The sequence below is a fragment of the Mirounga angustirostris genome, unplaced genomic scaffold (assembly GCF_029215605.1).
Source record: "Mirounga angustirostris isolate CCGP_5_RB_7025 unplaced genomic scaffold, mMirAng1.0.hap1 SCAF_4, whole genome shotgun sequence".
Classification (NCBI taxonomy): Eukaryota; Metazoa; Chordata; class Mammalia; order Carnivora; family Phocidae; genus Mirounga; species Mirounga angustirostris.
This window is the reverse complement of record NW_026991712.1, coordinates 2,849,536-2,876,431: the sequence shown is the minus strand read 5'-3', so window position 1 is coordinate 2,876,431 and position 26,896 is coordinate 2,849,536. Positions and strand designations below refer to the sequence as shown.

Genomic DNA, 26,896 nt, shown 5'->3' with positions numbered 1-26,896 from the left:
CGTCCCTCTGCCTCCCCTGCCGTGCTCTCCTGGCCTTTTCTCCCGGGAAAATGCCTCTTCAGCTTCATGGTTGGTCTCAGGGGTTTCTTCTCTTGCCTGAGCCCCGCCCCCCGCAACACTGCTCTGATTCCTCAGCACCTCTTCCTCTCTCTCTGCACTGGGTACACACCTCCTGCACTGGGAGCTCCTGGGGGGAAGGCAGGGAGGGCTTGTATTTTATTCTTTGTGTGCCCAGCTATTATCACAGGACCAGACATATAGTAGGTGCTCAATAAACATCCCAACAGAAATGAGGACCCTGAGGCTCTGGAGGTGGGGTGGTTTCCGAGCTAGTGACTTCAGACAGCTTGGATCTGGAAGTGTCCCTGTCTGACTTCTTCAGAGTGAACATTTTCTCCTGACACGCTGGTCCCCTTGTTTCCTGGAGAAAACTGTTTATTCAGACTCATGTTTTTCTTTGTTTACAGATATGTAAACTTTACCAAGAAATGTCAAAGCCTGGTTTATATTTTCACATGGAAAACCAGCTAGCCCTCAGCTCAGGATTTTTGTGAGGAATAAATACTTTAAATGTTCAAAAACCAGCTGTAATGCAGCTCTGTGTTGCTGGGGAAGGAGAGAAGTGCCCGGATCCTTCCGGAACGCTTGGTCTCCTGGGCCCGACATACATCGAGTGAGGGAAGAGGCAGGAAAATGCTCTGGATCCCTGCAGGGTTAATTTATTCATAAGAAATAACAGAAAAATGTTCAATAGGCAAACGTCTGGTGAAGGTGCCAAAGGCCAAGGCAGACCATCCTTCGGAAGCCGGGCCATGGGAGGCAGAGGAGGTGTGAGCAGGACGCACAGAAAACCTCAGGGGAGGGCTGACCCAACCTGGCCAAGGGTAGAAAGAGGACCCTCCCCTGGGGCATTTGGACCCTGGAGACAGGACAAGAGGAGTAGCTGAGCCAGAAAGGCTTAGGGAAGAGAAAGGAAGAGTAAGAAACAAGTTTGCGAGGATGCATGGAGGCCAAGACAAGCCCTCAGCCGCCCTCACCCTGTGTGTTCCAGGCCATGAATTCCTTCTTCGTCTGATGCGAAAATTCGGCCCCTGCTTTCTTTCTGGTGGCGTTTTCTGACTTACCCTTGACCTTTGTTTTACTTTTAATCATCTGGTGGAATTTTGTGTTAGGTCCTTTCCTTGTTACCAGCATCGCACTGGATTTTGTATTTTGACCCGCTCTCCAGGTCTGTTTTTCACCTGGAAAGTTTCACACATCTGCATGAAAATACATTCGTTCTATATTGTAAAGGAGAACGCGACAGGTTACAGGGCAGTCTGCTTAGTATCAGCTCACAAATGTAGGATTAAATCCCAAATTTGTGTGCGGGAGCACGTGCGTATACAGACGTACACCGAAAACTTAACTGCTTGTCCTGGGTGGTGTGAGCTTTTTTCTTTTTGCTTAGATGTATTTTTTCATGAACACGTGCCAGACACACACAAAGAAAGTTTTATAAGAGTCAAATAATTTGCAACTAGCTTATAAGGGCAATGGGGGCACCTCAACTCTTGATGGAAGAACCTCGGATTACCTCTGGAGGTCTCAGCCAGAGGAATAAAACGGGCAATGATTACAGGAAAGACGAACACCAGCTGGAACATGGTGAAGAGCAGCCCAACGCCGCAGAGCGCATTCAGCAGCGGGCATGGCAGGTCAGCCGCACGTGGATGTTTGCGTGCCGTGGGCTCTGGGGTTATGCGTGTCTACTTACCATGAAGTCAGAGGATGGGCCCTGTAGATAATTCCTATAAACATGAGAGCAGAAGGTCATGCTGATTGCACCTGACCATCGACCGTGGTCTTTGTGATGATGCTGGACCCTCAGAACAACCCTGCGCAGGAGGTAGCACTATTCCATTGGACGGACGAGAAACCGAGGCCCAGAGAGATAAAGTCACTTGCCCAAGGTCAAAGACTTAGCAAATACTGGAATCAGGATTTGCAGCAGGCAATTGAGAATAAGGAGGCTGGAACCCTGAGTTGGGCGTTGTAGTGTTCAGAGGGAGACAGCCCCTCCCACTGGGGGAGGAGGTGAGAGAATGCAGTTGCAGTCCGCAGGGGAGGTGCGTTCCGGGCAGCCTGCAGGGAGGCAGAAAGCACCATGCATTTGATGGGGTCGGGGGGATCCTGAGCAAGTCTGTGTAGTGTAGGAGAGGCACAGGGAGTGGTGGGGCTGGAGACATTGCGGCCAGACTTCGAAGGGCCCGTATGCCTCCGAGGTCAGACTTGTAAAGATTCAAATGTCCCGGGGCGCCTGGGTGGCTCAGTCGTTAAGCGTCTGCCTTCGGCTCAGGTCGTGATCCCAGGGTCCTGGGATCGAGCCCCGCATCGGGCTCCCTGCTCGGCGGGAAGCCTGCTTCTCCCTCTCCCACTCCCCCTGCTTGTGTTCCCTCTCTCGCTGTCTCTCTCTCTGTCAAATAAATAAATAAAATCTTAAAAAAAAAAAGATTTAAATGTCCCTGTTCTCAGCACGAGGCTCTTCCACAGCCACTGGTATGTTCAATTTTTCCCACAGCCAGTGAGGTGGGCGTCATCCCTGTTTTACAGATAAGGAAACAGGCAAATATTTCTCCTGTTCTGTGGGTTCCCTTTTTACGATTTTGATAGTGTCCTTTGATGCACAAAAAGTTTTTAATTTTGATGAAGTCAGTTTATCTATTTTCTCTTTCATTGCCTGTGTTTTCTGTGTCATATGCAAGAAATCATTGCCAAATCCAATGTCATGAAGCTTTCCCTCTATTCCCCATATTTAACAGAATTTTAACACCTAAACCACTGCTAAAATGCACAAGGTACATTGCTATGTACCACCGTTTGAGACTGTACCCTCCTAAACTTCATTAGAGGGGCGCCTGGGTGATGCTGGAGCGTCGGACTCTTGGTTTTGGCTCAGGTGGTGGTCTTGGGGTTGTGGGATCCAGCCCTGCGGGGAATCTGCTGGAGATTCTCTCCTTCTCCCTCTGCCCCTCCCCCACACTGCACGGGGCGCACACGCTCTCTAAGTAAAAAATAAATCTTAAAAAAAATAAACTCCATTAAAAATAATTTATTGAGGTGAAATTCCATAGCATAAAATTAACCCTTTCAAAGTCAACAGTTTGGTGTTGTTCAGCACACTCACAACGGTGTGCCCATCCCCCATTCTTGCCTCTGTCCTTTACGGTTTACAAACAATTTTCATATCTATTTTCTCCTTTGCTCTTTACAGTAATCCTGAGAGTGAGACAGCACAGCAAGGCTGCTCCTCAGGCTAGGGGTGCCTGCAGCCAGAGCCCCTGTGCAGCGGGCACAGTGACAGCGAGCTCTCCAGCCAGTCCCACCTGTCCCTTCCCGGACTCCAGGAGGGGGCGGTGCTACGCCCTGTGCGGTGGTCTTGTTAGCCAGGCTCCACATGCCCCCCCTTCTCCCTGCATTGTCTGCCTCTAGGTGACCCTAATGAGGCTTTTCCACCTAGCCTTTGATGGCTGCTTATCTGCACTTCTGTGTCCTGCCCCATCAGGGCTTTCTCAAGGACGGGGCACTCTGCAGGCCTTGTGCAGGTGTCTGGCATGAGCGCTGGGGACTCACTGAAAAGCACAGAGTGAGGAAGGAGCCCTGTGGAGGACCTCTGGCCTTCTTGGGTGGGAGGCTCAGAGAAGCAGAACCTCACGGCCCCGTGCACGGCCGGAGCCAGGCCCGGACCCATTCCTACCTGGAGTTCCCTTCCTCAAACCCACCCTTGCACCTCTTGGAGGAAAAGGGACACTGCTCTCCCCTGAGCCTCATGGGGCCTTCGTGACAGCTGCCAAGTGGTTACCATCCCAAATCCTGACCACACCCAGCGGTATTTGAGCAAACAGGAAGCCACCAAGGCTGAGGGCCCGTGAGGAGCTTTGCTGTCCCACAGCTCACACAGAGACAGGCTCCAGCTCAGATCCCCGGAGCCCAGGGCTTTGCTGCCTTCCTGGAGTGGCTCATGCCCCCAAGCCGCAGCAGTGAGCCTCTCCTGGGCACTGGGGATTCACGGGTAACTCCACCCTGCCCTGTGCACCAACAACGAAAACACCAGACAAGCATGAGCAAAAGCTGTCCTTTTTTTTGAAGTCAGTGACTGTAACTGTTTGTCTCATTGGTAACTACCAATGAGATCCGTGGGCGCCAGGCGGCCTCCAGACCTAAGTGAGAACCAGCAGTGACCCACAGCCAATAGGTCACTTAGTAAGTGAAACTCGGATCCCATGAGTCAGGCTGCGGGCAGTGGGGGCCTCACCCAGGCTGGGAAGGATGGAGGAATACCTGCCCCCCCAGATCCAGGCCCACTCCATCCCCCTTGTGATGCCAACATTACTTTGTTCCTTTTCTTCTCAGGCTGATGACAGATGTTTGACATTATTATTAAGCATTTGAGGTTTTTAAAAAAATGAATCATAAATTATTAGAACTAAAAAAATTCCTTTGGAATCATTTCCCGCCTTTTTTTTTTTTTCTAGATTTTATTATTTATTTATTTGAGCCAGGACAAGAGTGAGAGAGCACAAGCAGGGGGAGCAGCAGAGGGAGAAGCAAGCTCACCACTGAGCAGGGCTCCCAATGTGGGGCTCCATCCCAGGACCCTGAGATCATGACCTGAGCCCAAGGCAGACGCGTCACCGACTGAGCCACCCAGGCGCCCCACTTGCTTGGTTTTACAGATGCATATGCTGGGGTCCAGAGAGGGGTAGGGATGTGCTCAAGGTCGGCGGTGGGCAGGCAGAGCTGGGACTGGGACCGGGCACGAAAGCCAGCCTCCTGGGCCCAGCCTGTGGCTGGGGGAGGCCCACGATCCCCCGGGATCAGGCCCGCGTGGAGCTGGCCAGGTCCGGACCCTGTCTCCTCATCTCTGCGCTCCCAGGCTCCATCCATTCCAGCGGTACCCACCCCGCCAGGTTTCCTGCTGAGTATTGCTCAACCTCTCATTGGACAGGGCCAGCAAGGTTAACCGGGCAGAGTTATTAACCAGGAATGGATCTTGCTACCCCTTCCCCGCCAGCCTTTTCTGCTGACCACGCCCGGCCAACTCCGCTGTCCAGGGCGCAGGAGGGCTTCCAGGGGGCAGCGAGAGGCGGGGTCGCTCCCGCCCTGAGTCTTCCTCGGTTCCCTGGGAAGGGGACTGCCGACGGGGCGTGGCCAATGGAAGGGGCTGCGCGCGCAAACACCGCGCACGCGCCAGGATCCGCGGGCCGGTTCGGAAATGACGACCTGGCGCGGGGCCTCGCGGGCGCCCCGGCCAGACCGCGCCCCCGATGGGCCCCGCCCCGCCCCGCCCCGTTAAGACTAGTTCAGGCGCAGCCGGCCCCGCCCCCAGGAAGGCCCCGCCCCAGCGAGGCCCCGCCCCAGCGAGGCCCCGCCCCCAGGGAGGCCCCGCCCCGCGGACGGCGCTCTGCGCGGACCAGGGGCTGGCTGTGGGGCGCCCGGGTGCTGTGCCGGGCGGCGCTGCGCGGGGCGCGGGGCCGGGGTCGGGGTCGGCGGCCCGTGGCGCCCGGGCGGGGTGCGCCCAGCGGGCCGCGGCCGCCGAGCAACGATGGCGGAGGCCGCGCCGCCGCACCTGGCGCTGCCCTCAGGGCTGCTGGAGCTGTGCGCGCTGCTGGGGCCCTCCCGGGCCAGCCTCCGCGGCCCCGAGCGGGTAAGGGAGCAGGTAAGGGCCGACGGGGAAACTGAGGCGGGACGCGGCCGGGCGGCGGCTGGGGTCGGAGCGCGGGTCTGGCCCCGGCGCCCCGGGCGTCCGCGGGGTGGGGGCGGTGCGCGGGGCCCCGGCCAGGCCGCCCCCGCCCCCCCGCCCCCCCAGCTCGTCCGGTGCGGGGACCGTGGCTGTCCTCCCGGCTGCGGAGGAGTCGCGGGGGCTGCGGGCTCTGAGGACGCCCCTCCAGGTGCTCCGCCTCGCGCCCCTCGGCCTTCGGGACGCACACCTGGGCAGGGTGAAGGCGGCGGCGGGGGGCGGGGAGGTGCGGCCGGGGCGCGGGGGGGCGTCCGCGAAGAAAGGATTCCGTTCGTTATCCCGGACTTACTGTCTCCTCGGTGGTGGGTGCTGTTCCAGGCACAGCATCGTGAGGTTTGGGGTTTTAGATGTAAGGGCCACTTCTGAATGTTCTGCATTTAGTCGTTTTGCGATGAAACCTTGCCATTTTTCTCACTTGCAGAAAAGGCTGCCCCCCCCCCGCCCCTTTTCTCCTTCTCTGTGTCCTAGCGGTCAGAGCGACAAACCTTTTCCCGGAAAGCAGCAGTTTGGGACATTCTCATTCTTTGTGTTTCTTTCCTGTGCCCTCACTTTTTCTTAGTTGTGCAACCCAGGCTTTCTTTTGAATCGGTTTGTGGCCCTCTTTTTCTCTGGGTCCAGGATGTCCATATGAGTCTGTTTGTGGCATTTTTCTCTGGTTAGTGGTGATGCCCAGAGTACTCAGAGATTCCCGGCTCTTCCACCCAGTTATCTGGGCAAATCCTCATCCCATTCTGGAGGACAGCAGGGAGAGGCACAGGAAGGCACCTGAGTATTTAGGACTGCAGAGTTGAAGGGTTGAGGTCATCAGATACTGCTAGATACTGCTAAAATTAACTGGACAAATGTCTCTTAATGTCTTGGTAGTCTCCTTAACTTTTTTTTTCTTCAAGATTTTATTTATTTGAGAGAGGGAGAGAGATAGCGAGAAAAAGAGAGAGAGGGAGAGAGCGCGAGCAGAAGGGGGGAGGGGCAGAGGGAGAAGCAGAAGCAGACTCCCCGCTGAGCAGGGAGCCCCACAAGGGGCTCAATCCCAGGACCCCAGGATCATGACCTGGACCCTGGGATCATGACCTGGGCAGAATGCAGATGCTTAACCGACTGAGCCACCCAGACGCCCCGTCTCCTTGACTTTAATACAGAGCCGACTTGGATGGTTTCTGCATTTCCCTCCTCCTTTCTTACTCCCCAAACCCCAGTGATGTCTGCATCCCCTTTTGACCTCTGTCTCCCCTGACCCTCATCGATTGAGTTATCTCTCTGCCTCTAATTTGCCAAATGGCATTTCCTCCTTTTTCTTCTCATAGGAAATGACTTGGTTTCAGTTGCTTCCTGGGTGATTTCAACACATGTGTTGGTTGCCCCAGGGTGAGACGTGTCTTGAGAGTAGGGTGAATCAGCTGCAATGTGCACAGGGGTGCTTTCCTGACCCAAACAGGCCGCGGCTTTCCCGGGCGAGCGGCAGTTTGCTACTCTGCATTTTAACTATTATCCTTTTTATCCTACACCCTGATTCTGTTAGGGGTTCAGCAGAAGGTAGAGAGCAAATATTTGGAGTAGGAAAAAGGCAACCTTATGGGATGGGTCCAACTTCCTGGAGTGAGCCTCCTTTAAGGTCGATGTTGACGTTACAGTTAACCAAACATATGACTTCATTTGGCTACTTTTACTGTATAGCAGTTCTATTTCCAACGTCTGAGGCTTTTTTAGAACTTTGAAAATCACCATTTCTCTGTCGTTGAGGCATTCCTGCTTGGTGACAGATGAAAACAAGCCTGGAAGTATGAGAAACATCCAATTTAATGTTAGGGTAGTAAGGAGCCCTACCTTTCCATTTCATTTCTTAGATGGGGTGGTGTTTGTTTTGTGAGGATAGTGACAAAGACTTGGAGGATACAGGTCCATCCCCATGTGAGTTTCTGTGCTTGGTTACATTTCCCTCCACTCCGTGGTTGCCGTGGAGACTAGGCGTGGGGGATGGAAGGATGCACCGCTAACCCTCCCAGTGGACCGAGAGCAGTGTCCATAGAGTAGGTCACTAGCATAATTCTTGCCTGTGAAAGCAACACTGTAACGGTTCTTAATGGAGAGCATCCTGGCTTTCGGTTTCTAGAGCAGCTCGGCCCACCAGAACTTTCTGAATGATGACACCAGTGTTCTTCATCTGTGCCATCCAGTAGGCAGCCACTAGCCACATGTGGCTACCAGGTGCTTGAAGCGTGGCTAGTGCCACCGAGGAACTGGATTTTAAATTTCATTTAATTTTAATTAATTTCAATTTAAATAGCCACATGGCTCTTAATGGTGTTGGACAGCACAGTTCTAGAGCATTAAAAAAAATCTGTTGTTTTCTGTTTTATTTCACAACTGTTGGCCCAACCTATATGAAGATCAGTGCCCCTCTGTAATCTAACAGAAATAAATCTGTGACGCTATGAGTTAGGGTGTTGTGTGTCTTACGTATTAGCTCTGGTTTCGGGGACTGAAATGGTTATTACCCGGTAGGGGTTAGTAAATCGGTGTCTGCGAGAGAAGAGCAGGAATGACTGGCACCAGACTGTCACCAGCGGACCTTGTCTTGCCCGTAGGGGAGGAGGGACAGTTGCGATGCTCTGGGATCCAGGACGGTGCTTCCAGGAACTTATTCTGAATAAGTCACTGTTCACTGCTGCCTTTGCTCAGGTTGTGTGTGTGACGACGAACTGAGAGCACACCAGCTGTCCCTCGGTAGGGGATGGGGCAGATACGTTCCTGAGTCGTCCCCTTGTGGCCCCGTACAGCTGTGACAGGGAAATCAGCCACACTGTGTGCTTAAGTGGGGAAAAAAGCTGAGTGGAACCGTTAAAAGGAGATGATTGTATGTAGAGAGAAAAATCGTATTGATATACACCTAAGAAATAGGAAGACTGTATCCTACACTGTGACAGGGTATTACCCACCATTTCATGGAATTAGGGGGAGGGCCTTTCCTTTCCATTCTTATTTTTTATTCTTCCTATATTGTTGTTAGCTTTAAAACATGAGAGTGTGTTACTTATCCAACCAGGAAAGACAGCAAGGATATATGTTCAGAGGAAAAACAGATGTGTGATGAACTGCCAAATGCCAAGTTGGCTGAATTTGGGCCATTTCACTTTAAGTGACTAGGTAAGTAGAGGGAGCAAGAGGTAGTTTATTGGTGTTAGCATGATGACCGTGTTCCATACAGACCGAATGTGCCCTAAGTGATCACGGAGTGCCAGGATATGAGTGGATGAGCGGCATCCACTGAGAACCATCTTCTGTGCTGAATGTGGGGACACAGAGCGAAACCATACAATCCCCGCATCACCCCACCAACAACTCTGAAGGTGATACAGTACCACTGCGGAGGGCATCGATGCTCTAGAGGTGCTGGGCCAGGGCAGGTGGAGGTGGAAAGAGGTGCTCTAGGAGGTGAGGAGGTGAGGAGGGAGGGAATGTGGAGGTAGAAGGAGGTGCTCGAGGAGGGGCGGAGCCAGGGCCTTAATGGCCTGGAAGAGGCACTTTGCCCTGGCTGCAGGTGAGGAAATTCTCCCTCCAGTGGGGGTGAAGGGGAGGGGGGGGTCCCTGGTGAAGAGGTGGAGTGGGGAGGGGGCTGGGCACGTGTCAGGCCCCTGGAGCGGGGCCTGAGTGGAGAGCTGGGAAGAGCGTTGGAACATGGGCGCGTGTGTCTGGAGACTGAGGTTCGGTGGTGCACGGCTTTGGGGGCGCCCTGGCTTTGGAAGCAGGCTGGCCTGCTACTCAGGCCTGCAGACCAGGTCGTCATCCTCCCTGGGACACAAGCACACGTGTGACATGTGCACGGAATACGTACTAGTAACGATGACATGGAGACAGACTTGGTTTCCATTCTGGTCGAGGGACAGAGGTGGTCTGTGAGGCTGGTTTGAGCCCATCGAAGGGTCTGCAGGGGTAAGAAGCTGACACCAGCTGGCAGGCGCCACTGCCCGTCAGGGCGGATGATGAGGTCACATGGGTTCTTTTTTGTTTTGTTTTGTTTTTTTAAAGATTTTATTTATTTATTAGAGAGCGAGTGAGAGAGAAACAGCATGAGAGAGGAGAGGGTCAGAGGGAGAAGCAGGCTCCCCGCTGAGCCGGGAGCCCGATGTGGGACTCGATCCCAGGACTCTGGGATCATGACCTGAGCCGAAGGCAGATGCTTAACCGACTGAGCCACCCTGGCGCCCCTTTGTGAGAGTGGACAGAGGTGCAGGCGGGGCGCCCTGGGCCAGGTGGGAGGAGGTGATGTCATTCTCATGGCAGAAACCTTGGAGGATTAGTTTGTGGCAAATCTGTACCTCCGCTAAGCCACAGGGGACTGTTTGGAAATGTGCAGATGGGGTGGCACTGGGGCTGCTCTTAGAGACCTTCCTGAGGCCAGGGGCCCTGAAGTGCGGGTTTGCAGATGGGAGTGAGGAGCAGGGGCCGGAGGGCCGGCTCTGAGACCCGAGGGTCACTGTCTTTATCCCAGGTGAGCGTATGGGTAGAAGCTTGGGTTTTAGGGGAATCAGCCAGAGCTTAATTTTTGAAACTATAATTTCAGGGACCCGCCAAGTACGTTGGGAGGCAGTTGGGTGCAGTCTGGGACTGGAAAGAGGTCTGAGCTGGCGGTGGGATTCTGGGCGCCGTCCCCAAGTGAGGACACCACGTGAGTGTGGAGATTGCCGGCCAGGCCAGGCGCTTGAGGTGGGGCAATGAGTCAGCCCTGGCCTGGGTTGGGGGCGGGGGGTGTCACAGCCTGGAAGGAGCTGCCTGCTGGGGCCCTACCCAGGAGCGTCAGGGCGGAGGGAAAGAGCAGAGGGGAAGTTGCAGGAAAGGGGTGGGCTCCAGTGTGGCCACCTGTGCCCAGTCCTCATGGATGTGATGTTTGATGTGAGCAAGGAGCGGACACACGTACTTTCATAGTTAAATAGGTCTGAACTGCTGGATTTTGACAGGAAAGTTTTAAAAAAGGTTTTATATAACTCAAGATGTGGTTTCCTTTCATGCCTGATACACAGAGACTTAAAAATTATCCGATAATACAGATTTCCCATGTCTGGTCTTTGTTCCTGCTGGTATTAAACTTTCTTCCAGGGTGCCTGGGTGGCTCAGTTGGTTAAGCGACTGCTTTCGGCTCAGGTCATGATCCTGGAGTCCCTGGATCGAGTCCCGCATCGGGCTCCCTGCTTGGCAGGGAGTCTCCTTCTCCCTCTGACCCTCCCCCGTCTCATGTGCTCTCTCTCATTCTCTCTCTCTCAAATTAAAAAAAAAAAAAAAAAAAAAAAAAAACCCTTCTTCCAAATATAAAGAAATTGTTGCCTGAATTTAAATCATACAGCATAAAAATAAGCATTTTGAGTTTGGAGAGTGTATTTACTGATGGTATCTCCTTGTATGAATCCCCTCAAGGGTAAGAGTTCCCCTTTGGTCCCATGATTCTTACTGAAACCGGGGTGCTGGCCATCCCTTTCCTGCCGGTGACTATTCCATTTCTTCTGGTGACAGTGACGTCCTTCCTGCTGCCCTGAGTCCCTCAGAGATCTTCGACTGCCCACTGCCCACCCCACCCGGGCGTCCTCCCCCTTCCACGTGCTTGCCACCCAGCGAATCCTGCCTTTGACTTCTCTGTTTCTCCGCCAGCTTGGAGCTGACTGCCTGCTCGCTGTCATGGCCTGCTGACCTCCCCCGGGAGCTCAGGGAGCAGCCTGGCAGCTGCCGGTGCGGCTCGGGCTCTCGGCCATCGTAGCTGCACAGAACAGAGACCGGAGGCAGAGCCGTGCTCCTTATCTTTTTTTTTTTTTTTTAAAGATTTTATTTATTTATTTGACAGAGAGATAGAGAGAGAGAACAAGTACGCAGAGAGGCAGGCAGAGGGAGAGGGAGAAGCAGGCTCCCCGCTGAGCAGGGAGCCCGATGCGGGGCTTGATCCCAGGACCCTGGGATCATGACCCAAGCCGAAGGCAGACGCCTAACCGACTGAGCCACCCAGGCACCCCCGTGCTCCTTATCTTATCTGGGGGGAAGAGTGAAAAGACAAAAGGTTTTGTAAACATCGGGTACCAAGTTAAAGCTTAAAAGTGTTCAGGCCGAATGCCCCTGTTGCATAGATCCGGGGCGACCATGTGGTTGCCGGAGGAAGGGTGCGTCTCTCCTCTCTTGGGCCGGGAGTCCTTCTCACCCCTCAGTCTGTGTCCCCAGGTCAGTGGTGACAGGACCACTGGCATGGGGCAGGGCGTCAGCACCCCATCTGTACCAGGCCGGACAGTGTGCGGGGCACCTCCTCCCCAGCCTGTGAGGGCACTGGGGCCTCCCGTGTGGGGGGTCAGGGTTGAGCCCTTGACCTGCGACCTCGCCCCCCGGAGAGGGAAGCTCAGGGATGCGGCATTCGCTGCTGCAGTCCTTGCAAAGCCGGATTGGAACTCACGTCTGCCTGTTGGCCGGGCTCGGACTGTCAGGCTGTGTGCCCAGGGGCAGCCAAAGAGCCAGACCCCGCGTTGCGGGTGACTCGCCTGAACGCATGGCCCGTCGGGTCCCTAAAAGGAGCTTCTGTGCGGTCCTTCCTGTCCCGGGCCACTGTGGGTGAGGCTACACACACGGGTGTGGAACCCGTGCTCGGTGGTGGGTCGGGGAACAAAGTGACAGTGGGTCTTGGATGGAAGGCGCACAGCGGAGCAAGGGTCGGCGCCGCTGGCTTACTCGTATTTCTCCCTGCTTCAGATGTCTCTGAAGAACGGGGTCCGCAGCCCCTCTTCTCTCGATCCGGAGGTCCTGTCCATTTTTGTGCCTCCTTTCATCACTAAGGAGGACAGTCAGATGGCTGGTGCCCCCTGTGTGACTCTGAGCAAGACCAGAAGGCGCTCCTTCAGAAAGAAGAAGGACAAGCCCAAAACAGAGCCCTGGAAGGGCCTCCCTCCTGAAGACGTTAGTGTCCCCAACGGTGTGGACCTGCTTGCCCTGCCTCAGCTCTGCTTCCCAGGTATCCCCTGCCCTGCTTTCCTGCCGCACCCATGGTGCTTTCTAGAAACCACGTCGAGAAAGGGTGACAGATGGGGGGCTGGTGACCCCTGGCAGCCTCAAGGTCAAACCGTGGGACTCAGTTCTCTTAAGCTTGGGGGTTTGGGAGCTGAAGGATGCGTGGCCCACGATGTAGTGCAGCTCCCGTTTTGGAGAATGAGTCCCAGACGAGGGGCTGTGCGGATTGCCAGCACGGTTGGTAGGTGCTTTCTAAGGATTTTCACCTTCAATTGACAGGCCGTTCTTCCAGAGGTCTGGTAGGTGGGTCAAGAAGAATCCATTTAGCCTGCGGCATCTGGCCCCCCCACCCGCCCCCAAGTGTGCCTCCATCCAGGCTCCCCAGCCCCTGTTTTCTATGCCTCCGGAGCCCACAGCCCGGGCTCACATGCTTTCCCCACCTGGCCCGTTCCCGGCAGCGGGCGGCCCTCATGTTTTCCACTGGTCTTTGAGAAACACCGAGTGGCTGTTGTAGAAAACTCAGACCAGGGACTTGCCTTCTCTCATTCCTGGAATGGAAGGTTCCATCGGGAATGGGTGCTGTCTCCTGGGCTCAGGGATTATAACTCAGGGACAGCTGGGACACCCTCAGGCCTGCTGTGCTCAGAAACGGGCGCCTCCTCCAGGCGCATCCCGAAGGGTTTGTCTGCAGTCGTCCTCGTGTTCCTTTGCTAAATTCTGCAGAGCACAGAGGGCGGCCGGGAAATGGGCACCGCAGGGAGATGAAGGGGCCACGGCTGGCTAGCGGCCTGACCCCCCAGATGCCACAGCTGGCCGGGCGAGGACGGGTTCCGTAGGCCGTGAAGTGGGCTCGTGGACAGCCCAGGCTCGGAGGCGGATGCCGCAGGGCCGTGACGAGATTTCCTCTTCTTTCTCCGTCCGCAGGGGGCATGTACATGGCCTCGGAACCGAGGGAGGACAGTGTCCACTTCCTGGTGCTGACCGACGTCTGTGGGAACAGAACATACGGCGTGATTGCCCAGTATTACCGACCCCTACACGTACGTGACTGCCGTGAATTCGCTCTGAAATGGGGCTGCCGTGGTTTTCACTTCTGCCGAAACACACATCACAAACCACCAGCACTCTAATCACCTTAGCGTGTACGGGTCAGTGGCCTAAGTACACTCCCGGTGGCGGGCAGCCCCCGCTGGGTCTGGTTGCAAAAGATGTCCGTCACCCCGAAAGTCCCTCCCCCGGCCCCCATTCTGCCTCCACGGATTTGCCTGCTCCGGACTCCTGGTGTCAGTGGACTCAGGCTGCATATGGCCTCTGTGTCTGGCTTCTTCCACTCAGTGGCCGGGTTCAGAGTTCTTCCACGTTGGGGCAGCAACGCCTCTGTTCTTGTGGCCGAGTCCCACTGCCCCGTGGGTGTGAGCCGGAGCTTGTTGCCCACGCGTCCACGAAGGGGCACTCAGGTTCTTTTGTGCAGGGTGACGGCTTTGGGCCTCCCGAGCATGACTCGGCCCTCCCCCGCCTGGCAGGGCCACCTGTACGAGCCTCTCGGGAGCTCACAGGGGCCGCCACACACCTGAAGAGGCGGGGTGACCTGCTGCCTGTGTCCAGAGGGTTTCCAGAAGCAGCAGGGGCCCCGGTACTTCATCCGGGGAAGCCCAGGAGTCCGACACCGAGGGGGAGGTGGCTGCCCGGGTTTTCCTCCCCACTCTGCCATCAGAGGCTGGGCCAGCTGCAGTGGGAGAATTATCCCCAAGTGTCGGGGGACATAAGGTGCAGCTTGACGGGCTGTGTCCCTTCACGCCTGTGGAGTGGCATGGACATGCCTGATGTGCGTCAGAAACACGTGGGAGCCCAGCATTCTGCTGAGGTCTGAGTGCGCAACCTCAGTGTCTGGACTAGGCATCCCCAGGGCGGGCGGCGGGTGGCGCGGGGAGGCCACTGCTCGCGGCCGGGCGTGTGGGCTGTTGCGCCCGCGGCACTGACGGCCTGCCCACCCGCCTGGGATAGGTAGGGGCGGGCGACGAGCCGGGAGGGGGGCCGAGTTCCTGCCCCTCCCTGGTAGCGCTTCCGGCAGAGACAGCACGGGAGGCTGCATCATTCAGGACGGTGCTTGGGAGCTCGTCTGTGGAGTGATTGCTATGAGAAGTGCATGTTATTTTTATTATCATTAAATACATTTAAAAGAGGTCACAGCCCTGCGCTTTGCATGTGACTCCCCCCTACACCTGGTTGCTGGGGTGTGCATGGCCCCTCACCTGTCCCCTCAGTGCCTGCGTGGTTTCGGGGTGACCCTGGGCCCTACGTGCCGGCCTCCCCTCCCTCCCCGCGTGTCCATGACCACCCACGCCCCTTCCTGCGCTCCTGTCTTTCCGTGGACTGCACGTGCAGCCCCTCCCGGAGTGCAGAGGGCACCGTGGTCCTCATATGCGAGCCGCCCACTTGAGACACGCCACTCCTGCGCAGTCATTCATTTAGTCCACACCACAGTGAACGAGGCTGCGAACCCAGTGTCATCCCCGTTTTACAGATGAAGCAAGCAGTTGCACAGGGAGGTGAGGTAACCTGCCTGAGGGCCCCCGGCACACTGACTTGACGGCAGTAGGCCTTGGTTCAGTGTTGGTGGGTAGACGGATGGCGTGCCCGCTGGGCTTTCCCCCTCCCTGTCTTGCAAGACCCTCACGTTCACACCATCCCCAGGTGAAGCTGTTATCACACCTGCCATCCCTGCTGAAAAACCCCGAACAACCCTCCGCGGGGGCCAGATTGTGGCCCCCAGTGATGCGCCACTCGTCAGCTCTGCAGTGGTCTGTGCCTTCTGGAATCCCGGTGCCGGGTGCTTTCTCCAGCTGAGACCCCCCCCCCCCCAAACACACACAAATGCTCTAATGCTGCAGCTTCTTTCCTTTGTAAGCAGAGCCCGTGGCCCCTTCTGTGTCTTACTGTGTTCTCACTATGCATCCCTTCCCACCCAGGCGGGAACGTGTCTCACCATCTCCACCACCTCAGTATGTCACAGACAGCAGGCACTGGGGGGGCCCATCCGCGCTGACTGGGACTCACGGTGACACTGGGGGGGCCCGTCCACGCTGACTGGGACTCACGGTGACACCGGGGGGGCCCGTCCGCACTGACTGGGACTCACGGACTCACGGTGACACCAGGGGGGCCCGTCCGCGCTGACTGGGACTCACGGTGACACTGGGGGGGCCCGTCCGCACTGACTGGGACTCACGGACTCACGGTGACACCAGGGGGGCCCGTCCGCGCTGACTGGGACTCACGGTGACACCGGGGGGGCCCGTCCACGCTGACTGGGACTCACGGTGACACCGGGGGGGCCCGTCCGCACTGACTGGGACTCACGGACTCACGGTGACACCGGGGGGGCCCGTCCACGCTGACTGGGACTCACGGTGACACCGGGGGGGCCCGTCCGCGCTGACTGGGACTCACGGTGACACCGGGGGGGCCCGTCCGCACTGACTGGGACTCACAGTGACACCGGAGGGAGCGCGGGCCGGGCGGTGGGGGAGCAGGATGCTGTCTGGGCCCCTGTGCTCTCACTTCTGTCTGCAGAGGCCCACGCTGCTGAGGATAGAAGCCGGGACCAGCTGGGTCAGGAGGTGACACGGGTCTGTTGCTTTCTTTCCAGGACGAGTCGTGTTTCTACAACGGCAAGGCGCACTGGGAGCCGTCCTGGCCGACCGCAGGCATGGCTGGCTGCTTCGTACCCTTCGCGGTGTGCGTGGTCTCCAAGCTCCCCTATTACAACGCCCTCAAGGACTGCCTGTCCTGGTGAGCCCGCGTGCTGCCCATGTGTCTGCGAGGCCACCCGGCGCTGGTGGGCCGTGGGCAGGCTCTGGTTTGGCCACGGGCGCTCCATGAAGGCCCAGAGGCTTCCGGAGGTGGTAGCGTGTGGGGAAGGTCTGCCAGACAAGGGAGGATGAAACCAAACTGTGGGAAGTAAGATTAGTATGGAGGATTTTATGTTTGTTTGGTTTTTTAAAAAAGATGTCCATCAGAAACGGCTCTTCTCCTGGCTGAGAGAATCAGGAGACTACCACTGTCAGTCCTGTTGAGTTCATGACAGTTAACAAATTTTCTTTTTGGGGGGTGGAATCTTTGAGTGCCTTAATGCTGATATTGAGTAGAAAGCCTGAGGACAGAGAAGTTTTGAAAACTCCAGTGAGCATTGCGCTCACCGCCTGTTGTCGGGGGATGATTGTGGCGTGTGGACACGGTCCAGCCCCCGGCCACACGCACCCGGGCCTCCTGGTTTTCATTCTCACCAAGTTCTAGTCTTGGAATTCATGGTGGTTTTGTTAAACACAGAGGCGGTCAACGGAGGTTTGCCTTAATGTCGCAATACCCACCCGCCGCCCCTGGCAAGTCAGACTCCTGGAAAAGACTGTCATTTTGGTTCTCACACTGTGGTCAGAGGGACGAGCAGGAATCCTTCCTGACCAAACTCACAACTTTGGGAACTCAAGTTCCAGCACCTTAGTGTTTTAGTTTTCAGAATGTGGCTGGTCTTTGCACATGGTTTGGGTCTAGCCTGGGTTTTATTGCCCCCGACAGAGAACAGAGCGCTCGCTTGGTCTCCCTCCAGGACTTGAGCGCGTGCGCGTTCATTAATGCATGTCTGCCCGGACGTGGGCGGTGAAGGGATGATAAATCAGGACAGGGTCCCCTTTTCTTAATTAACTGAAAATCTTCAGCACCTGAAGGTAGATGGCTTGTCCACCCCTCTTCAGTTTCCTCGTCTGTGAAGTGGGGGGGGTGGTTACACCCTTTCTTGAACGGAACAGTTTCCGGCCGCTTGTCGCCCTCCTTCCGAGGAGGGCAGCCCCTGTGCCACTTTCTCAGACCTTGTACACGTGATCATTCATGTGTGACTCCCCACAAATACCATCCTGCTAGACACTGATGGAAACGAATGTTTAACTCGAAAAACGTGTTCAGTTTCCACACTTCTTGAGTGTTCTCTCTCTCGACGCTCATCGCTGAACGACCCGAACTAGGAAATAGAAAAACAAATAACAGAAATCCAAACGCACTTTATAAACATAGATTTATACATTTTTAAAATCTGTTTTTCTGCTGTAATGGTAGCACGTAAACTATGCCTCTGTGTGGACAGAAATTGGGAGAGAATGCTTAGCTGTGTTTGCGAAATTAGATTATGGAAAGTCTTTGTTCTTTTTTATTTTTTAAACTTGATACTATTCTTTTACAATAAATAAAATGTGGAGGAATATTGAATTATCTCCAAGTCCTGACACTGACTCAGGAAGAGCTATGATTTGTTACTAAAGTAAGAGCGTAAGCGCGCGGCTTGCCGGGACCGCGTGGGGCCTGCTGTGCTGGGCAAGGCCGGGGTCTGCCCCAGGACACCCAGGCAGGGTGTCCGGGGCAGTTGGCTGCATTTTGCCAAATGTAGACCCCATTTGACCACCACTGATATTAAGACAGAGAACATTTTCACCACCCCCGAAGTTCCCTCACACCCTGTGGTGCTGCCCAGCCCCTCTGCCCCCAGGCACCTGCTGGTCCATTATGCGTTTCAATCGGTTTCGGCTGTGCCTTGAACAGCATGGTTTGAACTGTGCCTGTCCACATACACCCGATTTTTTTCGACAAATACAGTAATGTAAATGCATAATGTAAATGTATTTTCTCTTCCTTAGGATTTTCTTTAAAACATTTTCTTTTCTCTAGCTCACTTTATTGTAAGAATACAGCATATAATCCATATAACCTACAAAATACCTGTTAATTGTTCGTGTCATCGGTAAGGCTTCTAGTCAGCAGCGGGCTATTAGCAGTTAAGATTTTGGGAGGGTGAGAAGTTCTACGCAGGTTTTCAACTGCGTCGGGGGTGGGCGCCTTTAACCCCTCACATTGGTCAAGGGCCAACCATACTTCAAAAGTCAGAATGTATTTGGGAAACAAATGTGGTCAAGCACTTTCCTTTGAGATGTTTACTCGCTGCTGAAGTATGACCCAGACAGAAATTGCGTGAATTCCAGCCGTGTAATCAGCAGCCACAGCAAGAAAAGAACATGACCAGCCCGCCAACACCCCACTTCCCCGGCACCCCCTGCAGGCAGGCTCCGACCCTGGGCAGGCCATGCCCTGCTGTCTCATGTCCGGGGGATCGTCCCCCTGTTGCTGGAAGGGCCTGGGGCTGCCGGCGCAGGCAGACATGTCAGCGCTGATTAGAAATGCTAAAATGACAACTGGAGGCTGATACTTATTTTGTGATGTGATTTTTTTTTTTTTATTTTAGTTTGTTGACTCACCTGAAGCTCTGTAAAGATTTTGAAGTTGACAATCACATAAAAGATTTTGCTGCAAAACTGTCTTTAATACCTAGCCCGCCGCCTGGACCGCTTCACTTGGTAATTAAATCTGAAATTTTGTCTTTTCTTTGCGAATAGTAAAAGTCCTATGACGACGATGGTTTTAATGTTTTAAACTGTTTCTTATGTTCCAGTGTGTTTAAATTATGCTTCTCAAGTTCCTTACAGAATCATCTTATTACGCCATTTCTAAAGATGAGTTTGCCTGGTGGCCCGTGATATGCGGTGTGGAGCCTGTGATGGGTCCCCTTAGTGCTTAACACATCGGTTCGTTACTTGCTGTGCCAAAAACATACAGAATTTACTCAAATTACAAATGTTCCTTTGGTTTATTTGTCTGGAATATTGGGTACTGTATTACATCTGTTCATGTTTTCTCCTGTCCAGGGTGATTAATGAAAAGTACCTGGCTTCCTATTTTTTGGTTTTTCCCAGTGCTGTTGAATGAGTGGCCAAGCGTTTCCGGGGATCTGGATTCCCTGGCACGCTTGTCCTGAGATGTTGTTGGTTCTTTCACCACGCGAGGGTTTCAGGCTAAGGACAGTTGCAGAAAGGCCTCCCGCGTTCCCTCTTTGCTGAGTAACGGGCCAAGACGGCCGAGCCGTGACGACACCTGTCTGGCTCAGCATTTTCCAGACTGACGCAACCACCAGGCGCTTCCTCATTCTCAAACAGGCACCCGCCAAATTAGCGTCTCGAAGCCGGTCATAAATGTCGACTCTATTTCACTCAGTCCTTTCTGGAAGATTAGACACAGAGATCCCAGTTCTCTATATATTGATTATTATTCACAATTGAAAAATTAATTTTATTTCACTGGAGACATGTGATTATGAACTTAAAAATGTATATTTTTAATACCACCCTACAGTGTGTGGGGTGGGGGTGGGGGGAATCCTGCCAGATGCATTCCAGGCCCAGAGGCAGACAAGGTTGCCTGAGTACCTTGGTTCCGCTCCCAGAAACCTTTGTAGGGACATTTATTGGGTACTTGTTTTGTGCAAGGCCGTCATCTTTATTACGTGGATAATTGGTGGTTTTTTATGGTACACTGAAGTCATCAAAGTTTCTGTTCTTGCTCTATTCACTCAACAAGTATTCCCTGAGGACCGGCTAAGCCGTGAACAAAACCGAGTTCAGGACAGTTTGAGGGTTAACCCTACGTATTATGTTCTGCCTTTGAGCATGAGTAATGCACGAACCACATCTGTACCAGTTTTCTGTACCTTGGAATCTTGGATTAATTCATATTTGGTTCTCCGACTTTTACCCACCCCTGTGAGAGAGTTTCCTGGGGGTCGTTCCTGACACCTCTTCTCTTCACCCCTGCATTCCATCCATCACTCACCCCTGACCAGCCAGCTCCCAGCGTTTGCCTCCAGTTGGCCACGGCCAGCCCCTCATGTGGGGCCACCGGCTTCTCCCACTGTGTGACTTGGGGAGCCACTGGTCTGTCCATGTCCATTCTTGACCATTCAGTTCATCCTTTGCATAGTGGCTGCAGGGACTTACCATCTATCCATTGGACTCTCCTTTTGTGCTTAAAACCCCACAATGGCTTCTCGTTGTGTACCTGCAGCCAGTCCTACATCCCTGGCCCCTGTGTCGTCTGCTCTGTGTGCAGCCTCACCCCCTCACTCACTGTTGTCCAGCCACACTGGGTCTCCCTCCATCCCTCGCACGTGCTGTTCCTGGAGGTCAGGTTCTTCGGGACAGCCTCCGTGTGACCTCCCACCCCGCCGCTCTGTGCCCCGCTCCCTTCCTGTGGAGCCCAGCGCAGTCTGCGGTTGGGGCTCGCGCACGTGTGTGTTTTGTTTTCTCCATCGGCCTCCGAGTGGCATGAGGAAGAGGGCCCGTGCAGAGCTGCATACTCAGCGCTGTTACCGCGCCCGCTGTTGAGCGAATGAATGAACGGATGCGTCGTGTTTCAGGCTCAGCCTGTCGTGTTCTCAGAGTGGGGTCTGCATCTTGGTTCTTGCGTGTTTGTCCGAACGAGCTGAGCCTGGCTCAGGCTTGCCGCTGTGATCCTCCCTGGCAGCCTCACCAGCTCTGGGACCCCCATTGATACGTGGCCCTGACCCATCTTTGGTAGTTTTGAGCCACGTGGCTGTTTCTTGTTTTGGAGAAATGCGAGCCAAGGTTCTCCTCTAACCCAGGAGCCAATTCAGCAGGAATTTCCAGAACCCACTGCAAATGAATGTCGATGGAGAGGCTTGTAGCTACTGCTCGGGAACCGTGATTCCTGAGAGTCAAGTGCGTGGGTGCTGGGTGGGTCACCTCCGGTCTGTGACAGGGGAGGCGGCACCCAGCCTCGGCCCAGCCTGGCTCCGTGCCCTTTTGGTGGACAGCGCCTGGACCACCGGCCCGAGGGCAGCAAAGACACCCTGCGCCCCTGGGCCTGCTCTGCGGCTTCTCTGCCCACAAGCAGGTCTGATTTTATGTGCTTTCACAGCACGGGCCAAGTTATTGGGTGTGCACACGAAATGGGCATTTTCCTTCTCTCTCTACCTGACTCACTTCCTGTGTTGCTTTGTGTGGGGAACCTGTTGTTTGCCTGGGGCTACAGTCAAGCTGAAATTTGGAAAGTGTTTCCCCAAAATCTCTCTCCCTCCTCAGTTTCTTCACAATAAGGTGGTGGGGGGACAGCGGAGCCCAGCTCAGAGGGTGTGGGTCTCATGCGCTGCAGTGGACATGACCCAGGGGCCCAACAGCATCATAGAATGACTGGCATTTGTATTTAGTTTTTATCTGTAGTTGGGAAGCCGGTTGACACGTTTATTTTTTGAAATATAAACTTTACAATTTTTTGTAGTTCATCACCACTGGGAGCATGTAACTCTGCTCTACCTTGTTTTGTTTTAAATAAAAAGGATGTTATCGTCCACACAGCACGTCTGCCTTCTGACGTGTCTTGCTTCTGCAGACCTGTGGGTGACAAGACGGGGCCATCAGGGGACACTTGCAGAAAGAAGTCTTCCCTTGTCCTCAGGTTCTCTGCACGAGCGTTCACACAGAGCTGTGGTGACGTGGGTGTGAGGAGGTGTGGATGACGAACATTTGTTCTGGAACCTTCTTCCCCAGCCAGTGCTATGCATCTCTCCGTGTGTCCTCCTTCCACACTCTTCCTGGCGGGAGCTTCTCTGTCTCTGATTCGAGAATCTTCTCTCTGTGCTTTTGGCCCGGCACTGCTCACACTTGGGTCACTCCATTCCGATGACCCCTGGGGCTCTGGGGGCACTCCTGGGTGCCCCCCCACGAGGCTGACCCCACGGTCAGGAGCGAACTTGCCATCGAGCTGGAAGGCCCCTACCGTCCCCCTCCATCCAGAAAGGGCATTCTGCAGATACTGAATTCAAATTGAAGTGTTATTTTGAAATACTGTCATTTGGAGAAATAGAGTCTTTCTCAGCGATTTCTTGAAGTCCATGTCTTTAAGGAGCTTTGACAATTATGTTGAAAATACTAAGAGAATTCGTAATATGCAGTAAGTGTTCTAGCTAAGATTCACCTGATCGTGCTTGACTTGGAACCTGTGCTGATTTGGACACGTGTCCGGGCGTCGGTTAATCTTTGCCGATGAGCGGTTTGCTAATGAATTAAAGAGTTTAGGGAAGATTGGCTGAAAAAGACATTCAGTACTTGATTCATGTATGAGCCTTTCTCAGCGGTTCCGTGTGTCTCTAGACTGTTTTGTTCTGTGACATACGCAGTGACAGTGTGAGTCTTCAAACACGTATCCTAACTCAGACACCCCTGGAGACTACACTGAGAGTCTCAGTGCATTTCAGCCTCTGCTGGGAGCGGCTCTCTGAACTAATGACGGAACTTGGTCGTCACAGATATTTAACATGAAGCCGCTACAGATCGTGTTTCCCTCCCGTGCGGACCCTGAGAGCCCGCTCATCGACTTGGACCTTCACCTGCCCTTGCTGTGCTTCAGGCCCGAGAAGGTGCTGCAGGTATGCGTCCCTCTGGACCCCGGGCGTCCCTGCTGGTTGGCTTAGTGGGGCATCTAAGCTGTCGTCGTCTGGAGGGCAATGCCAAGGCACGTGTGTTCCAGAACGCACTGGGAATGGTTGCTTTTTGGCTTCAAGCAGACATTCAGGACTGTATGCTGTTCAAGTAGTGCTTTTGGGGGGCTAAAGGGGCTTTCGTCTTGGCAGATGTCAGCCCATGTGGTTTTAGTGGCGCGATCGCACGTGTATTCAGTGCACGCGGTGTTGCTGATTCCCCCCAGATCCTAACGTGCCTCCTGACGGAGCAGCGGATCGTGTTCTTCTCCTCCAACTGGGCCCTGCTGCCCCTGGTTGCCACGTGCTTCCTGGCCTACCTGCACCCCTTGCAGTGGCAGCACACCTTCGTGCCCGTCCTGTCGCACCAGATGCTGGACTTCATTATGGCGCCGACGTCCTTCCTCATGGGCTGTCACCTCGACCACTTTGAAGAAGTCAGCAAGGTTAGGCCTCGACCGTTTGCTAGAGAATGTCGGATCCTTGTGACCCCTGTGGGGACCGGCAGGGAATGGCTTTCAAAGGGCCCCGCAGGGAGGGCCGTGTGCCCTGGCCAGGGAGAATGCGGTCACTCCCGTCCCCGCGGCTCGTGCCCTGGGTGCCACGCACGCAGGGTGCTCTCGCGCGTCTGCACCATCCCCCTGCGGTCCTCTGGGCGTGTTCAAGGCCATGGGGTTCTGGGCGCCGGGACCCCGTGTCACCTACCAGTCCGCTTAAATTCCCGGGGGTCCGCGGCTTCCCGCAGTTCCAGCGAGGAGAGTGCGGGCGTCAACGCTGATGGAGCCCGCTCTCTGGCCTGGCTGTGGCCCCTTTCTAGCTTTGCGGCCTCGAGTGCAGTCCCAGCCCTTGCTGAGCCTCAGCCTCCTTGCCTCTGAAGCGGGCATGTCCTCCTGGGCCAGGCTCTGAGTGGGGACCACCCCACACCTGCCGGCACGTGGCAGGGGCTCGGCAGCCCGCAGCGGCTGGTGTCCCTGCTCCAGATCTGTGTTTCTCTGTGTAGTTCAGCTTCTGTTGCTCAGTAATGCTGTGGGCCCTCCTGTGAGAAGATGTCTGGCCACGCTGCGTGTCACAGCGTCAGTGGGTGCGTGGGCCTTGGTGCACGCAGTGACCGTTTACACACTGTGCTTGACCTTCGGCAGAGCGTTCGGCCCTCTTGTGTCCTAGTCGGAAAAGACAGAGGTTAATTGGACACTTAGGTCATCAGGGTCAGGGTCCCCGACAAGAAGGCAAAAACGCCGGGACAACTAAGACAAAACCACACTAGCATCCTGCTTTACACCTTAGACGAGACCACGACAGCATGCTAATGGCCTCTGCAGGAGTGACTTCTGCAAAACATCCGGAAACAAAACAATTAACCACTGTCACAAGTTGAGGCAGTTAGTCTCCAGATGTCAGCCCGAAAGACCATCAACACGGGAACGATAACCCGATAGGTAGATGGGGGCATGGTCAAAGCCCTGATTGGCACACCTTAGCGCCCAGTCCACAGGGGCCCACACTCAGGGTGCTCAAGATAGTTTCTCAGGGGGCGCCTGGGTGGCTCAGATGGTTAAGCGTCTGCCTTCGGCTCAGGTCATGATCCCGGGGTCCTGGGATCGAGTCCCGCATCAGGCTCTCTGCTCCTTGGGAGCCTGCTTCTCCCTCTGCCTCTCTCTCTCTCTCTCTCTGTCTCTCATGAATAAATAAATAAAATCTTTAAAAAAAAAAAAATCTTAATGGAGCAGTAACTTTAAAAAAAAAAAAGATAGTTTCTCAGAAGAGCTTATAAAAAACCCCGGGATTTGAATGCCGAAATGGCAACCCTCTCGGGCAACTTCGTACTATCGCTCAATAAACTTCGCCCTGCTGCCCACCGCTCCATCTGGTCACCTCTTTGTTCCTCGAAGCGGTGCGACCAAGAGCCGCGGGCACGGAAGGGAACAAAGATCCTGTAACAGCAGTAAGTGTGCTGGCCCCATTATCGTGGGGGGGACCAAAAGGGCTAATAGTACAGCATTTGGCATACAGTAAGTGCTTAATAACGTACGTTTAGATGGTGAGCTAACGTGGATTGGTAGTACTGTGATATTGTCGGCAGGCAGAGCAGGTTTGGCTTTCTAAAACACCTTTATTCACATAAAATACCACGAAGTTTGCCTGATTAAAATGTGCAATTCAGTGGCTCTTAGTAACTTGACAGAGTTGTGCCAACTAATTTCCGACGTTTTCAGCACCCACAGAGAAGCCCCGTGTGCCTCAGCGTCGCCCCACGCTGTCCTCCGCCCGCCCTGGCCACCCCCACCTGCTTCTGTGTCCGTGGATTCGCCCGTTCCACACGCATGGTTTGAGGTCCGTAGCTGGCCGTTAGTGGCTTCCTTCGCTCAGCACAGCGTGTTCTAGGGTCGTCCATGCCGTCCATCCACGTAGTCGTGGTTCTTGCTGCTGAATAGGGTCCTGTTGTGCAAACGTGCCACAGTTCGTTTGTCCGTTCATCGGTCGATGGACGTTAGAGTTGTTTCGACTTTTGACTGTTGTGCCCGCGCAGCTGCGAGCCCTCGTGTGTGCGCGAGCTTCCGTGCGGCGTGTGCTCTTCCCCGCGCGGGTACACACCCGCCGCAGACGCTAGCCGTCTAGCTGCTGGAGGGGAGGCTGGGCTGTGAGCGCATTCCCGCCAGCAGCGTGGGGCCGCAATCCTCTGCCGCCTTGCCAGCGCCGGCCCCGTGTGTCCTTCTGGCCGTCGAGGCAAGGGGGACGCGGCGTCTCACGGCGGATCTGATGCGCGTTTCCCCAGCGACTGACACTGGAGCACCTTTGCACGGGGCCCTGGAGCGTTTCGGAGCAAATCCCGGGAAGGTGCCAGGTGCCCTGTTCGGCCCGGCCGCTCCCGGGGAGGAGCCAGGTTCTTGCCGAGTTCTTGCCAAAGCCAGTGACTCACCAAGCGACAAACACACTTTGGGGAAAGGCCGTTCAGACCTTCATGGAAGGAACGGAAAATGTCTCCCAGTCTGCATTGCAAATGAGGAAGAAATAGGGCCATGCTCTGAAGTTGAAAATGTGTGTCTTTTCTTAGTCATTAGGGAAAAAACCATCTTGTTTCAGGCCCTTCCCCGGGGAACGTTTGTGGGCACATCCACCTGACAGCTCCCGTCCACAGTCACGAAGGAGGCCCGCTCAGGGATTTACGTGTTCTGGGAGATTTCAGGACAGGCAGCAGGCTGAAGAGCGTGGGTTGGGTTTGGACGTTTTCCTCTGTAGGGCTGGGGCCTTGGACACAGTCGTGTAGCATGCGTGTGCGAGAATGCTCACCTTGCCCAGTCAGTGCCCAGTCAGTGCGCTGGGAGATGGCGTGTGCTCGCTTCATGTGCCACCTGGAACAGGCATTCAGAGCCGGGCCCAAAGGGGGAGCGGCGGGGGGGGGTTGGCGGCCTTCTGAGAGCCCGGGGCCGCCACATTCCTGGGGCTGCTGGATGCGGGACTCCAGAGCGTGACTCAGTGTCTGTGTATCTCGTTACACATCAGGCTTTATAAGGAACCCCGGGCACATAGTTCAGACATCCTAAGTGTGTGTGCTCACTGAGCCGGGGCCCAGCCCACACTCCAGTTCTGGCATGTTCCCTCCAGGTTCCCTGAAGTGGCCCACAGAGTGTTTATACCAGGGCAGGGGAAGCCAGATGACACTATGGAACCCTGACTCAGCCCGGGACGGGTTTGACCAAATCTGGCTTGTCAACATGACTCACAGCATATCCTACATTTTTTGGTAGGGACAGTATAAGGCGCTGTGTACGTGTTAA

The 26,896-nt window shown here is 54.9% G+C and overlaps 1 protein-coding gene across 9 annotated transcripts in view; it reads left to right on the top strand.

The window, feature by feature from the left end:
- The first annotated feature begins 5,463 nt into the window (after nucleotides 1–5,463).
- Nucleotides 5,464–26,896, top strand: part of DENND3 (DENN domain containing 3) — a 54,245-nt gene continuing 32,812 nt past the window's right edge. For 4 of the 9 annotated variants that reach the window (XM_064587811.1, XM_064587810.1, XM_045895821.3 and 1 more), the window contains exons 1-6: nucleotides 12,497–12,755; nucleotides 13,676–13,791; nucleotides 16,401–16,543; nucleotides 19,038–19,149; nucleotides 22,950–23,069; nucleotides 23,348–23,566. In XM_064587811.1, the coding sequence (XP_064443881.1) occupies nucleotides 12,497–12,755; nucleotides 13,676–13,791; nucleotides 16,401–16,543; nucleotides 19,038–19,149; nucleotides 22,950–23,069; nucleotides 23,348–23,566 (969 nt within the window). Of the gene's footprint in view, nucleotides 5,699–8,984; nucleotides 9,212–10,340; nucleotides 10,446–11,778; nucleotides 12,359–12,496; nucleotides 12,756–13,675; nucleotides 13,792–16,400; nucleotides 16,544–19,037; nucleotides 19,150–22,949; nucleotides 23,070–23,347; nucleotides 23,567–26,896 lie in introns of those variants that run through there. The other 5 variants (XM_045895824.3, XM_045895823.3, XM_045895822.3 and 2 more) reach the window with 5 other exon arrangements.